The 12,682-nt window shown below is 42.7% G+C and overlaps 1 protein-coding gene and 1 non-coding gene across 5 annotated transcripts in view; both read left to right on the forward strand.

The window, feature by feature from the left end:
• Myh10 (myosin heavy chain 10) overlaps positions 1–12,682 on the forward strand; it is a 131,863-nt gene that overhangs the window by 59,299 nt on the left and 59,882 nt on the right. For all 4 annotated transcript variants that reach the window (XM_057775512.1, XM_057775514.1, XM_057775513.1 and 1 more), the window contains 3 exons: positions 1,411–1,503; positions 9,982–10,045; positions 12,094–12,192. In XM_057775512.1, coding sequence (XP_057631495.1) covers positions 1,411–1,503; positions 9,982–10,045; positions 12,094–12,192 — 256 coding nt within the window. The remainder of the gene's footprint in view (positions 1–1,410; positions 1,504–9,981; positions 10,046–12,093; positions 12,193–12,682) is intronic.
• Positions 7,038–7,172, forward strand: LOC130878854 (U8 small nucleolar RNA). The gene has a single exon (XR_009057473.1). It is a non-coding gene; the product is annotated as a U8 small nucleolar RNA (small nucleolar RNA).

Below are 12,682 nucleotides of genomic sequence, written 5' to 3' on the forward strand. Positions count from 1 at the left end.
GTGACTGGGAGTGGTAGCACATCCCAGCAATCAGGAGGCTGAGGCAGGTGCTCCCTGTGAGTTGGAGGCCAGCCTGTTCTGCATAGTAAGTTCAAGGACAGCCAGAGCTACATAATGATACCTCAAAAAGGGGGGGGGGGATTGTTAACATATAATACACAGAGATTTACATAAAACAATCTAAGTATTTATAATCAATAAACTGTAAGGTTCACTGCACTAGGCAATGAATAAAAGATAGGACTAGTTCTTGGCTACATTCAGCTGGACACAGTGGTAGGCTGCGGTTAAGGCAGTTCAGATAGACATCAGAATCATGTTTGAATGTTTGTGGGTGCCTTGGGAACACTGTTCTGCCCTACAAACTGCATCACATCACAGAGTCCCCACCAGGGGATGCAGAAACTGTGAGGTCTTCGGTTGGCCTTGCTGCTGCCCCAGCACCTTGAGTAGTGGCGGCGTGACACCGCAGCATGCATTGCTTCCTGTTTTGAGATTGGTTAGTGGCACGCATCCTGCTTCGCTTGATGGCCACTAACTTCAAATCCTACTTGAGATTCTTTATATTTCACCTTTTTTGCTTAGAGAATCACATTTTCTCGGAGCTTCTATTTATTTATTTTCTTTAGGTCTAGAATATTGTGGGCAATTTAAAGTACAGGGATAAGATTTGTGTTTGCGGGGAAAACCAGATTTATTTAGGTCATAAAAGATAATTCCGTAATTACATTCCAGAAACATAACATTATTTTAGTGTTTTTCTTGGCCAGGCCTGACATCATGCGCTTTCTCCTGCAACTTTCTGTTGGGTTTCATAAACTTACACCTCTCATTTGAGAAATCTGTTTTGTAGCCTAGTTTGCATATAAAGATTGACTAAAGTGTGGTCTACATATTAGTGAAGTGAGTGCCTTGCCATCTTAGCCAGTGTCTGACGTAGAGGTGGACTGTTGTTCCATCTGCACTGTGGCAGTGGATGGAAACGCCCACCAGTACGGCAGAGAGTATTCAGTCAGCCCCCTCAAGGCCTTCACACCGAACAGGATAAAAATCAACAGCAGTGGTAACGTGTTCTTAAACAGGCTGTTCCACTCTGTTTCATTTCTTGGAAACCAATTGCTAAGTTTTATTTTCTGCCTAGTTTAAACTGTTATCAGTCCAACATGACATTTTCTTCTCTGGTGACCCCCTCTAGGTGCTGGTTTTTTTTTTCTTTCAGCAGAACCTATGATCAGATCCAGGAGCAAGGAGCCACAGCGGCCCCGATGACAGCAGGATGAGAGGGACAGGAAGAGGGTGGTTTTGTAATGGGTTTTTTCACCCCAAAGACCAAGTAAAGACACAAGATTAACATACATCTGTTTTTATTTATGTGTGTGTATGTCTATATGTACGTGTGATGTCTTTTAGGGGGAACTTGAACGGCAGCTTTTACAAGCAAATCCAATTCTGGAGTCATTTGGAAATGCGAAGACTGTGAAAAATGATAACTCATCTCGCTTTGTAAGTTGAAGAGCCCCCAAAAACTTGGACTTCCTCAGGTTTCTCATGAAATGTCTACTATGATTTGAGCAAATGAATTGATTTTTCTTTTTAGATTTCAAGAAAGGCTAAATTGATAAATGTTGAATTACTTCTAGTAGCCACATATGAAAGTAATTGTAGTGTATTTCAGTTCATATGTTTTTATATGGACACATAATTGCATAAGAACTCTTTGCCTTTGCCAGTTATTCTATTATGGGATTGGCATAGATAGTGGTGTGCTGGCTAGTTTTATGTCAACTTCACATTTAGACATCTGAGAGGACAGAGCCTCAGTTGAGAAAAGCCCCATAAGACTGTGCTGAAGGCAAGCCTGTAGGGTATTTTCTTAATTAGTGATTGATGGGTGGGGGGGACCCAGCCCATTGTGGGTATTGCCATTCCTAGGGTGGTGGATCTGGGTTCTGTAAGAAAGGAGGTTGAGCAAGCTGTGAGGAAGGAGCAAACCTTAACCGCTGGGCCATCTCCAGCCATTGGAGAGGGTGTGGTGTGCTGTTGGTATCTATTGGGTAGAGGTCAGAGATGCTGGTGAGCATCCCATAATACACAGCACAGTTCCCACAACAGAACTACCTGGCCCCAAATGTCAGTTATGCCAAAGTTGAAATTTTCTACTCTTGAATGTACGTGCAAATTACAGGTCAAACCAAACTAACACTCATGGAGTTTATTGTAAAGTATACATGAGGGTGCTGGTTGGTTTTGTCAATTTGACCCAAGCTCGTGTCACCTGAGTAGAGGGAAGAGGAATTGCTCTTCTTAGATTGGTCTGTGGGTGTGTCTACAGGCATTTCCTTGATTAGTGATGGGTTGATGTGGGAGGGCCCAGCCCACTTGGAGTGGTGTCATCCCTTGGAAGGTAGTCTTAAGAAAGCAAGCTGACTAAGCCAGTAAACCACAGCCTTCCATGGTCTGCTTCAGTTCCCGCCTGCAGGTTTCTGCCTGAGTGATTAAGGTAGTATTCTTAGATATAACCCTCATTCAGCCAAAAGACAAAGGTATTTCCGAGTTGTCCACGTTTTTTGTACAGTATTGGGATTTCCTTTTTCATTTGTTTTCAGTTTCTCAGGCATGGTTTAGTAGTTTTCCGCTAGTATCATAAGGTGTTAGCTACACAGCACTAAAACAGGTATCTGATTTTAGTCATTTCAAAAAATTATTATGTAATTTCACTGATTGAATACAGTTCAGCTAAGGTACCCTTTCCATATTCCTCTGTGGGTGTTTATTTTGGTTCTCGGAGGACTTGAAAGTAACCAGTGATCATGACTTAGTTTTAAATTTGAGTATTGGTTTATTGTGAAGCTCAATTAAATATTAAGCATCTATTCTTTGCCAAGCAATTCTGCTGTTGAATTGGTATCTCTGTGAACGTCTTCTAGAGCTCTAAAGCTTAGCAAACTAAATGAAATTTTATCTTCTTTCAGAATTTGTTCCTTTGTGTCTTACATTGAATCAAACAGTTGCTTAAGCTTAAAGCAAAATAAAAATAGCAAAAACCTGGGAAGTTAAAATACCTAGGAATTCAGATCTTTTTGCTTGGCCCATATCCCAGCTAATAGTGAATCTAGTTGGTTAACCCTCCAGAGTGTGTTTGAGATCTACTCACACTACTCCCATCTACCCGGCTGTCGGAACGCCATCTGAGAAGTTCTCTGTCATTCCTGCTGGCAACCCGAATATTTCCCTCCCAGCTCACGGCAACCAGTAATTACACTCCATCTTCTCACCACAGTCAGTAGCCAATTACTTTGATTGCCATCCCTCGCGTGAGAATGCGAGAGCTCAGCCTGGAGGAACCTTGTCTGTCTTGTTCCCCACTGTGCCCTTGGTTCCAGCACTGTGCCTCACAATGTAAGCAGATATATTTATAGGATCCATTTAATCAAAATGCCACTAAATGCCAGTGACACTCCAGGCCTGGGGAATGTCTCATTGGGCAAACCAGAGTCCTGCCCCATAGAACTTACCCTTCATTTTCCTTTAAACATTAATATTCTCGGTGACATGCCATATCATGTAATGTTTACTCTGTGTCACAGCCTAGCAATGTGTACGTTCCTGTTTCAGGACTGTGGGTTGCGTTTGTCCCCATAGACAGGCCAGGTCTTGGGTTAGGACTGGAGTCATCCTGAATGTGATTTAATGTTAAAAGATGGGCTGTGTGTACACAGTGAGATTTCACACAGATGGCTGTGTGTGCACAGAGAGCTCACGCAGATGAACTGTGTGTGCACAGTGAGATTTCATGCAGATGAGCTGTGTGTGCACAGTGAGATTTCATACAGATGAGCTGTTGTGTGTGCACAGAGAGCTCACGCAGATGAGCTGTGTGCACAGTGAGATTTCATGTGGTCACTGTTTACAAGCCACATGTGTTCAGTGAGAATATTTGAGACTATAAACTCTGTGAGCTTTAGGAGCCATTTGGTTCCATTTCTTTGATCTGATATAGCCAGCTAATTTCCTGAGGACTATCTTCTCTTCTAAAGATGCTAGCATGTGGTTTGCATTAAGGGATTCTTCAGGAGAGCATTAACCCGTATGAAAATAATCATCCACAGTTAGGCCAGTCCTGTTTATGAGAAGTGAGATGCATTCCAGATGGAGGTGATTTATAGACAACGGCTTTCTCATAATGAAACTTTGAAACAGGACTTTGGCTTGACATGGTTGTTTGAAGCTGCAGACAGATCTCTCAGAAAGCTATTATTTCTTTATTAATTGTGTTCTGCTGCTAAACCAACCTGAGCCAGTTTGACAGTTCGCAGCTCTGCTGTCCCCTCTGGTAGATAATTAGTCCCCAGGAGTCAGAGCAAGGGAGTCTCTCCCTGATTTGATTCTTGGATTGCAATGAAATGAAGTCACAGGTTTACACCTTCGCATGTAATACAAACATTAGAAAGCCCCGAATGCTCTGACCAAAGCTGTCCCTGGAAGGTCAACTGTAGCTCATTGGGACAGATCAGAGATGAAGTACAGTCTGTGCCCGTGGCACCCCAGATCAGCCGCTGTATGCACTCTCAGCCTTTTCGAGCTGAGCCTTCTGCGGAGCTCCAAGTGCCAGACCTTCTGGGCTGCCTGGAGTCTTGACATCTTCACACCCAGGTAGAGTGGGCATTTTTAGATAGGTTGGTCCTTAACTCCTAACACAGCTCGTGCTATTCTGGTGGTTTCTGATAATAATTACATTAAGTAACAGGCCACTTAGTTCACATGCAAACTCATTTTAGTAACAGCAAAGCTTCTGGAGTGGTTTGGAGATTAGGATAATTGAAACATTTGAGGTGGCCATCTGGCCTTTGGATTAAACCCTAGCCACTACTCCTCCGATGACCTCTCTTTTGTTTAAGGAAAATGGCTGCTCCAGAGAATGGAATTTAAAATGGAGTACGTGTACATCACGATCTACGCTCAGGTGTTTAAAGTAAAACATGGCTCACACATGATCGATCGAGTTAGGTGCCAAACTAGCAAAGGGAAAATAATTACAAAGTATAAAACAAACTGCCTTTCCCTGAAGTGGCTGCTAACTAATGCTTCGTTACGCTTAATAACTCCAGGTGCTTGATAGCCACTCTGGAAAAGTTCCCGGAGGTTTGTCCGCTCAGGACAAATGTTAACTAAACAAGATAATGGCATTTTCTTTATGGAGTTAAGAGGGGCAGGCTGGCCTGTGAAGATGAGATTCCTAACGACTTGTGTTGAAAGGCTGGGGTGTAGTTCAGCGCTACTGCCCAGCGCTTGGAAGGCCTCATGTTTAGGCCTTAAGCTAGGGGGAAGTGCTTCTCATGGAGACAGAGTTCCAGGTTTCTGTTTAGAATACTCTGAAAAGGCATTTCCCACAGGCCACACGCAGCCGAGGATAGCTCTGACTGCTATGCAGAGGATGGTCATATTCGTGGCCTTTTTCTTTGGATTTTTTTTTTTTAATTGGTGAGATTCTGGTTAACCATTAGAAGTACCATAGTCTGAACTTTATAGAGGGGAGGGTATGTTTAGCATGGATTTCTTCACTTAATAGTTAAGAGATAGAGGACCCACATAAAACTAAGACTCTTGTTTCTCAGTTTAGTCTGGATTTATGTTTCCCTAGAAACATTCCCCACCTGAGTTCTTGGCAGCCTCACCTGGAGCAATGGTACATCTGCTGTCCTGCTTTTCACCTAATTTGCCAAGATATTCAACGTTAAAGGGAATTTAAGTTTTGGGTTATTTGAGGATATTCAGTAAAATGTTGCGTTTTGAAATTTCACTTTTATCACATTGTTAAGAGTCTATGCATGACTGCCATTTGGCTTAAGACTGTTGTTTTATGTTTTTGAGATAGAGTCGATTCTAGGACTTTGACGGTTACCTTTGTGCTGGTTTTAGAAAGGATAGTTCCTTTTGAGGGGAAGTGGAGAAGGCATAGGGAAGGAGACATTCGCACTCCCTCCTTCCTTCACCCCTGCATCCCTGCCTCTCTGGAGTCCTGCCTCTGACTCTGCTTGGTTCTTTACCTTCACCCCAAGGACCATTCTTGGTCCCCACTGCAATGACAGAGAGACTGTGGACCTAGTTAGGAAAAGGAAGCTGAGCTAGGGAACTGATGAGGGACTGGAGCACTCATGACGGGAATGCCATTGTTGACCTGAGTAGGTACCTGAATAGCTAAATTATTTTAAAACAGTCTCTTGTAGATTAACGGTTATGAAAGCCAAAACCTGAATTTTCTTCCATTTCTCTTTGGAGTCTGATATCCTTTCTCTAGTCACCCATTTCCTCGTCCCTAAAAATCTGTTTTCTATGTTGAGCTGTATCACAGCTACCCTCCAGTTCCATCCACCATTATCCTAAAGTGCATGATTTCATTCTTTTTTCTGCTCAGATCAAACTCCACTGTATGTACATATCTGCACACAACTCCACTGTATGTACATATCTGCACACAGCTCCACTGGATGTGCATATCTGCACACAACTCCACTGTATGTACATATCTGCACACAACTCCACTGTTTGTGCATATCTGCACACACACACAACTCCACTGTATGTACATATCTGCACACAACTCCACTATATCTGCACACAACTCCACTATATGCACACAACTCCACTGTATGTGCATATAACTCCACTGTATGTGCATATAACTTCACTGTATGTATATATGCACACTACCGTATGTACATATGCACATGATTCCACTGTGTATATTTCTACACATGATTTCACTGTATGCGCATATAACTTCACTGCATGTACATATATACATAACTCATGGTATGTACATATCTACACATACATCTATTGACAGGAACCTAGGCTGACTCTATGTCCCGACCTTGTGAATGCCACCATGATAAGCATAGGTATGAAGGTGTTCCTTGTGGACCAGCTTCGTTTTCTTAGGGTGTGTACCCGGGCCTGATGTAGCGACTCCTGTGGTTGTTCTGCTCTCAGTTAAGCGGCCTGCTGTTAGGCACTCCGTAAAGAAGCTGGACCTATCATCAGGAGGTTAATCTTACCTGTTCCTCCTTTTGGAGGGCAGATAGAAAATGATGAGTGGAGCTTGCATGATTTGCTGATTAGCATTTCCGTGTAGCCAGGACCTGACAACATCCTGGTTGCTCCTGTCTGATTCTCTGACGATCACACTTATTTCCTGCGTGCAAATTGATAGAACATTCTAAGTAGGTGTTTAGTTTCATAACTTGTTTTGTCGCTGGTATAAGCTTGGCTAGATTTCTTTTTAATAGTTGTCTTTTGTCTTAATCGTCTGTTTGCTCATATTTCTTATCTGTTGCAAAAAGATTTAAAATAAAAATTTAAAAAAATAAAAAGAAGTTGGACCTGTTGGTGTAAGCTGTAAGCTAGAGTTACTGGATATAATGTATTTATGACTGGACTGTTTTCTTAAGTAGGAAGTAGGTGATACTGATTATCTTGATGAACCTTCCTGCGGTGTTTAAACAAGAGGCTTGAGGACTATTTGCTTGGGCAGTTCTGGCAATGTGTTGTGGCCTTGGAATAAAAGCATTGTCTTTTGACTACTGTCTCTTAAAATAGCAAGTCTTAATTAATTCAGTGAGCTATTATGTGGCTGGAACAGCTGTTGAAAATTTATGGAGAATTTGAACCCACTTTTATAACATCAGGACCCAATTTTAGTTTCTGAAGTTTTTGAACCATTAACTATCCATATGGAGTAATGGTTTAACTTTATTCTTTCTTGCAGTGTGTGTGTGTGGGGGGGGATCTTCCCAGGAACAAAGACAAAATAAACTTATCTTTAAAAATGGAATCAAATGCACTGTCTTGTAATTAGCATATGGATCCACTGAACCGTTTTCTAAATCTTAGAGACAGATGGAGTGTTAGTGATCTTCTTCTGTGTTGAAACATTGTGTTGTCTCATCATCCAAGGAATTGGATCATTGTTATTAAGAACTATCAGCTGTGTTAAAGAGATGAAAATCACAGTTGGAGATGGAGCCAATTGATGGCATGCTTGCTTAGCATGTTCAAGCCCCAGCACCCATGCCTGAAGTTTAAAATTATAAGAATACTGGGATTGGAGGTTGGAAATATAGTTCAGTGGTTAAGAGCATTTGCTGTTCTTCTAGAGGACCTGAGTTTGGTTCCTAGCACCCATGTTCAGTGGCTCATAACAACCTGCAACTCCAGTTCCTAAGAATCTGATAGCTTCTGTTGGCTTCTCTGGACTCTTGCATACATGTGGTACATATAAACCCACATAGTAGACACACACATATACAAATAAATAATAAAAAGAATAATAGGATTGCCTGGGAGACTAATGTGGTAACTAGTGCATCATCTTTAACTTGATGTATGTCTTAGGCAACTAATAGAAAGCATTTAGTTGAGGGCTTGCTTGTCAGAGGGTGAATCACATCATGGTGAGTGAGGTGGCAGGCAGGGGGGTGGGCAGGCATGGCACTGGAGCGGTGGCTAGGACTCACATTTGTTCAGATCTGCAGGTTAGAAACAGGTAGAAAAAGCAAGGCTTTTGAAACCTCAAAGCCTACCCCAGGGACACACACCTCCTCGTCCTTCCTAAACAATCCATCACCTAGGGACCAAGCATTCATATGGCCTGTGAGGGCCATTCTCATCCACATCAGCACAGCCTGTTTCTCAGTATGTAAGAAAGTGTGAAAGAAGACTAGACATGCTTTTTGTAAGCCACTTTAACTTTCTGGAAAACTATTGAAAACCCAGAAGTCTGTCTTGTATGTTCTTATATATAAATGTATGTGATAAGGCTCACCATGAACCAAAGCCAAACGCAACTGTATATATGTGATTCACATGGCAACTAATCAAAGCCTTTCCCATTTCCCCCAGGGCTTAGAAACAGCCCTCTCAGAGGAGGACCTCTGAGACCCCACTGATGGAAATTAGTGGTATTTTCACCAGTTGTCAGTACTTCCTAACAGTTCTAGAATAAGCCCTTCTCAGTCATTGCTCATGTTCCGGTTTTAGCGAGTATTTAATTTGGCCTTTTCTATCTTATAAATATAGTAAGCTGCAGTCAGTTTATCTTAGTCTCGCCTCTCTTGTTTTCATCCTGTCTTTACTAGTTTGGGTACTCAGTGTAATAATAACTATCAAAGAATTATGAAACAATCCCTGTTTTCTCTTGCTCCAAATGTTTTTTTTTTTTTTTTCCTTTTTCCTCCCCTACAAATTTTTTTGTCTGTCTGTTTGTGGTGGGAATGCTGGGGCGCAAACTGTGCTTGCTGGACCAACATCCTGTGACTGACCCCAGTCCCCAGCCCGTTCTCTCCTAAGGGTATATAACGGGTCAAGTTGCTTCATGTTTATAAAACTGCTTAGCATTTTGGAAGAAATGTCCTGCCTTGCTACTTTTTATAATTGGGCCTGCTCAAGTTTCCTCACTCTCCAGTTTTTCGTGGGCCTCTGTTCTCCTTCCATTTATAACTTCAGCCCGAACGGTTGGAGTCTAGCTTTGCTGTTCCTCTGAGATGCCTCCTGCCTCAGACTACTTAGGAGGACTTTCAAGTCCTAACTGGTAGGGAGGGGTTCATTCCTTTACTACTTTTCCGCCTTTTAAATTTTTACTAATCTTTTTCCTGTATGTGTATGTGCCGTGTGCATGGGTGCCAGTGGAAGCTAGAGCAGGGTGCCGGCCCCTGAATCTGGAGTTATGGGTGGTTGTGAGTCTGATGTGCCTTCTTAGAACCAAGCTCAGGGCCTCCGAGCAGTATTCTCCAGCTCATCTTATCCTTTCTTACCAGTTTCTAGATTTGTTATATCACAGTGTAGGACAGTGGTCTATCCTACCGCCGCTCTTTTACATTGGTGAGGTTTTTCTTTGCCTTTGAGGAGGATATATTGTCTTGTTCTGCTATGATACTTGGGTCCTCTGTATCCTTATTTATCTCAAGTTTTTTCTCTTTTCAGGGCAAGTTTATTCGGATCAACTTTGACGTAACAGGCTATATTGTTGGGGCCAACATTGAAACATGTATCCTTTTTCCAAAACAATGACTTCATTTTCCTGCAGCCTTGAGCAGCCATGTGTGACCTCACACCTGGTGGGAGGACGTAAGTGACATGGTGGCACTTGCAGGTATTTTCAGTTACTGGTTATCAGCTACAAAATGGTGTGGATGTTTTTGTTGCTGCTGTTGTTGTTGTCAAAAGCAGGCCACAGAGACTGGAAAGATGGCTCAGAAGTTAGTAGCTCATACTGCTCTTGCATGGGATGCTGATTTGGCTCCCAGCATCCATGTCAGGTAGCTCACAACTGCATGCAACTCCATTTCCAAGGGATCTGCTGCCCTCTCCCGTCCTCCGTGGACATCTGTATACACATGGTGCACATAAACTCGCACAGGCCCCCACGAGTATTCAGAAATATAAATGGCAGATCTTTAAAACCAGCAAGAGTCCCATACTCCGTGGTGTATGACTGGACAGCTGTGGTTGTTTGCCCTTTGTTTACCATATAATGATTCTGGCTGTGCCTCTGTTCAATGAGACAAGCCTATGAAATTATAGAGTTAAAGTAATTTAATAAAGTCACAGCAAAGTCAGGATTTAACAGATACATAGAGTAATCCTAAGATATATCATTTCATAGAATGGCCTGAAGGAACAATGGGTACATATGACACAAATTTACGGGGACTGGGAATATAGCTCAGTTGGTAGGATATTTGCCTAGCCTTGTCACACACAAAATTACTGTTTGGCTAGTGAGCTAATAAGTAACAATTATTGAGATAATAATCTCCAATGATGGAAATTCATTTGCTGTAAATGAAGGCTAGGTGGGAAAGTTCTGTGAATTAAGAATAGAATTTTGTACATTCAGAGCCAGGATGGGGATGATGATACAATGAACGCACCATTTAGCTCATTCATGGTCGTCTGTTAATAACACCATTCATCGTCCTGTGTCTCACCTAATGATGAGACCATGGTGGAGGTAATCTAGCCAAAAATTCAGGCACCTTGCACTTAGAGAATTAATTCATTTGGTAGCCCCAGGAAAGGAGGTTATCGGTTTGGAAAATGGTGAACCAGATTCCATGAGCACTAGTGTGCCTGCGGATCCTCCGACACCGCAGCAGCATCTAAGCCCTGTGCAGAGGGCCCAGAACGTCTCACACTGAGCTCTGCATTCGCAGACGGGTGTTCTTTGTCTCAAATTCAGGTGCTGCTTCCACAGGCAGGTGGATAGCTTCATGTTTTAGGCAATGGTCTCTCACGCTTCAGTGCAGGAAACAAAAGACCCAGTGGTCAGTGTAGCAACGATGCCGAGGCCCTTGGGAGACGAACCCCATGTGCAAAGATGGAGAGCCAGTACCTAGCACATGCAAGGGTTTTTAACAAGGGGAGTGTCACAGGAACAGAATGGTCAGGCACATGTGTTCTGGGTCACACTGTGATGGTTAATCTTGATTGTCAGCTTAATGGGATTTAGAATTACCATAGAAACAACAGTCTAGGCAGGCCTCGAGGGACTGTCTCTGCTGAGCTAAAGTGGCCGGTACCATCCATGGGCAGTGGTCCTGGATCTTTCCTTGAGCTGCTTCTGTCCGGAACTGTGCCACAGCAATGAGAAGAGGAACACATACCAACTCTATTTTCAGCTCTTCATTCATTAACTGTCTCCTGGTTGCTTTCTCTGTGCCCGCTCCTTACTTGTAACCCTGTGATATCCTGGTGTTAGACACTATCTACCTTAAGCAGCTCTATGTATGTCACTTATGTTTAGTAGCTTCCTTCACGTCCTGTGTAGTTCTGTGTGCTTTTAACACAGTCCACAGCACCACGTGGTGGGTGGGGGAGCAATGGGGTTGAAGGAGACACCTGTAATCTTTTCAGTTCCCTCCCAAATCAGTGCATCTAGAAAACTAGTAAGAATCATAAGCTGTGTTGTTTTTTGTCTCATACAAAATACAGTTCTTTGTAACAAAGTTCATATATAGCCGAGAAAGAAAGTCGTATGTAGACACTGCTGAAGTCCCCCTCTTGGTAATTAAATCCTTAACCTTCTCTGCTCAGACCTTCTGGAAAAATCTCGTGCTGTTCGTCAAGCTAAAGATGAACGCACGTTTCATATCTTCTACCAGCTGCTGTCTGGAGCGGGGGAGCACCTCAAGTGTGAGTAGTGGGGTTCATGCTCCTCTGCATTCAGTTACCTCCTTGACTGTTGCACTGCAGTGGCAGGTGTGTGCCTTTTGCTGTATTGGCCTTTGAAATTTTCTGTAAATGAATTAGAATTGGGCGTGCTGGCACACACCCTTAATTTCAGTAGTTGGGAGGCAGAGGCCAGCAGATCTCTATGAGTTCGAGGTCAGTCTGGTCTACATAGAGAGTTCAGAACCTCCAGGGATCAAGCAACCCTGTCTTAAATTAAAAGCCATCTTTGTATATGTTTCTGTTCCAACATTTACAATGGAAAATGGGGGAGGGTTTACTTAATAAAATGTAGAATAAAGCTTTCATTCCCTGACTTGCAACTACACATAGACTGTATTCACACTAATACCAGAGTGAGTAGGGTGGGCGTTTGTTTATTGGTGTTTATCACAAGGATTGGAAGCTTAGGGCTGGGAAGAGTAGAAAGTAAAATTCTTAAAAAATGAAAAGA

This window comes from Chionomys nivalis, chromosome 7, assembly GCF_950005125.1.
Source record: "Chionomys nivalis chromosome 7, mChiNiv1.1, whole genome shotgun sequence".
In the NCBI taxonomy this organism is placed as follows: Eukaryota; Metazoa; Chordata; class Mammalia; order Rodentia; family Cricetidae; genus Chionomys; species Chionomys nivalis.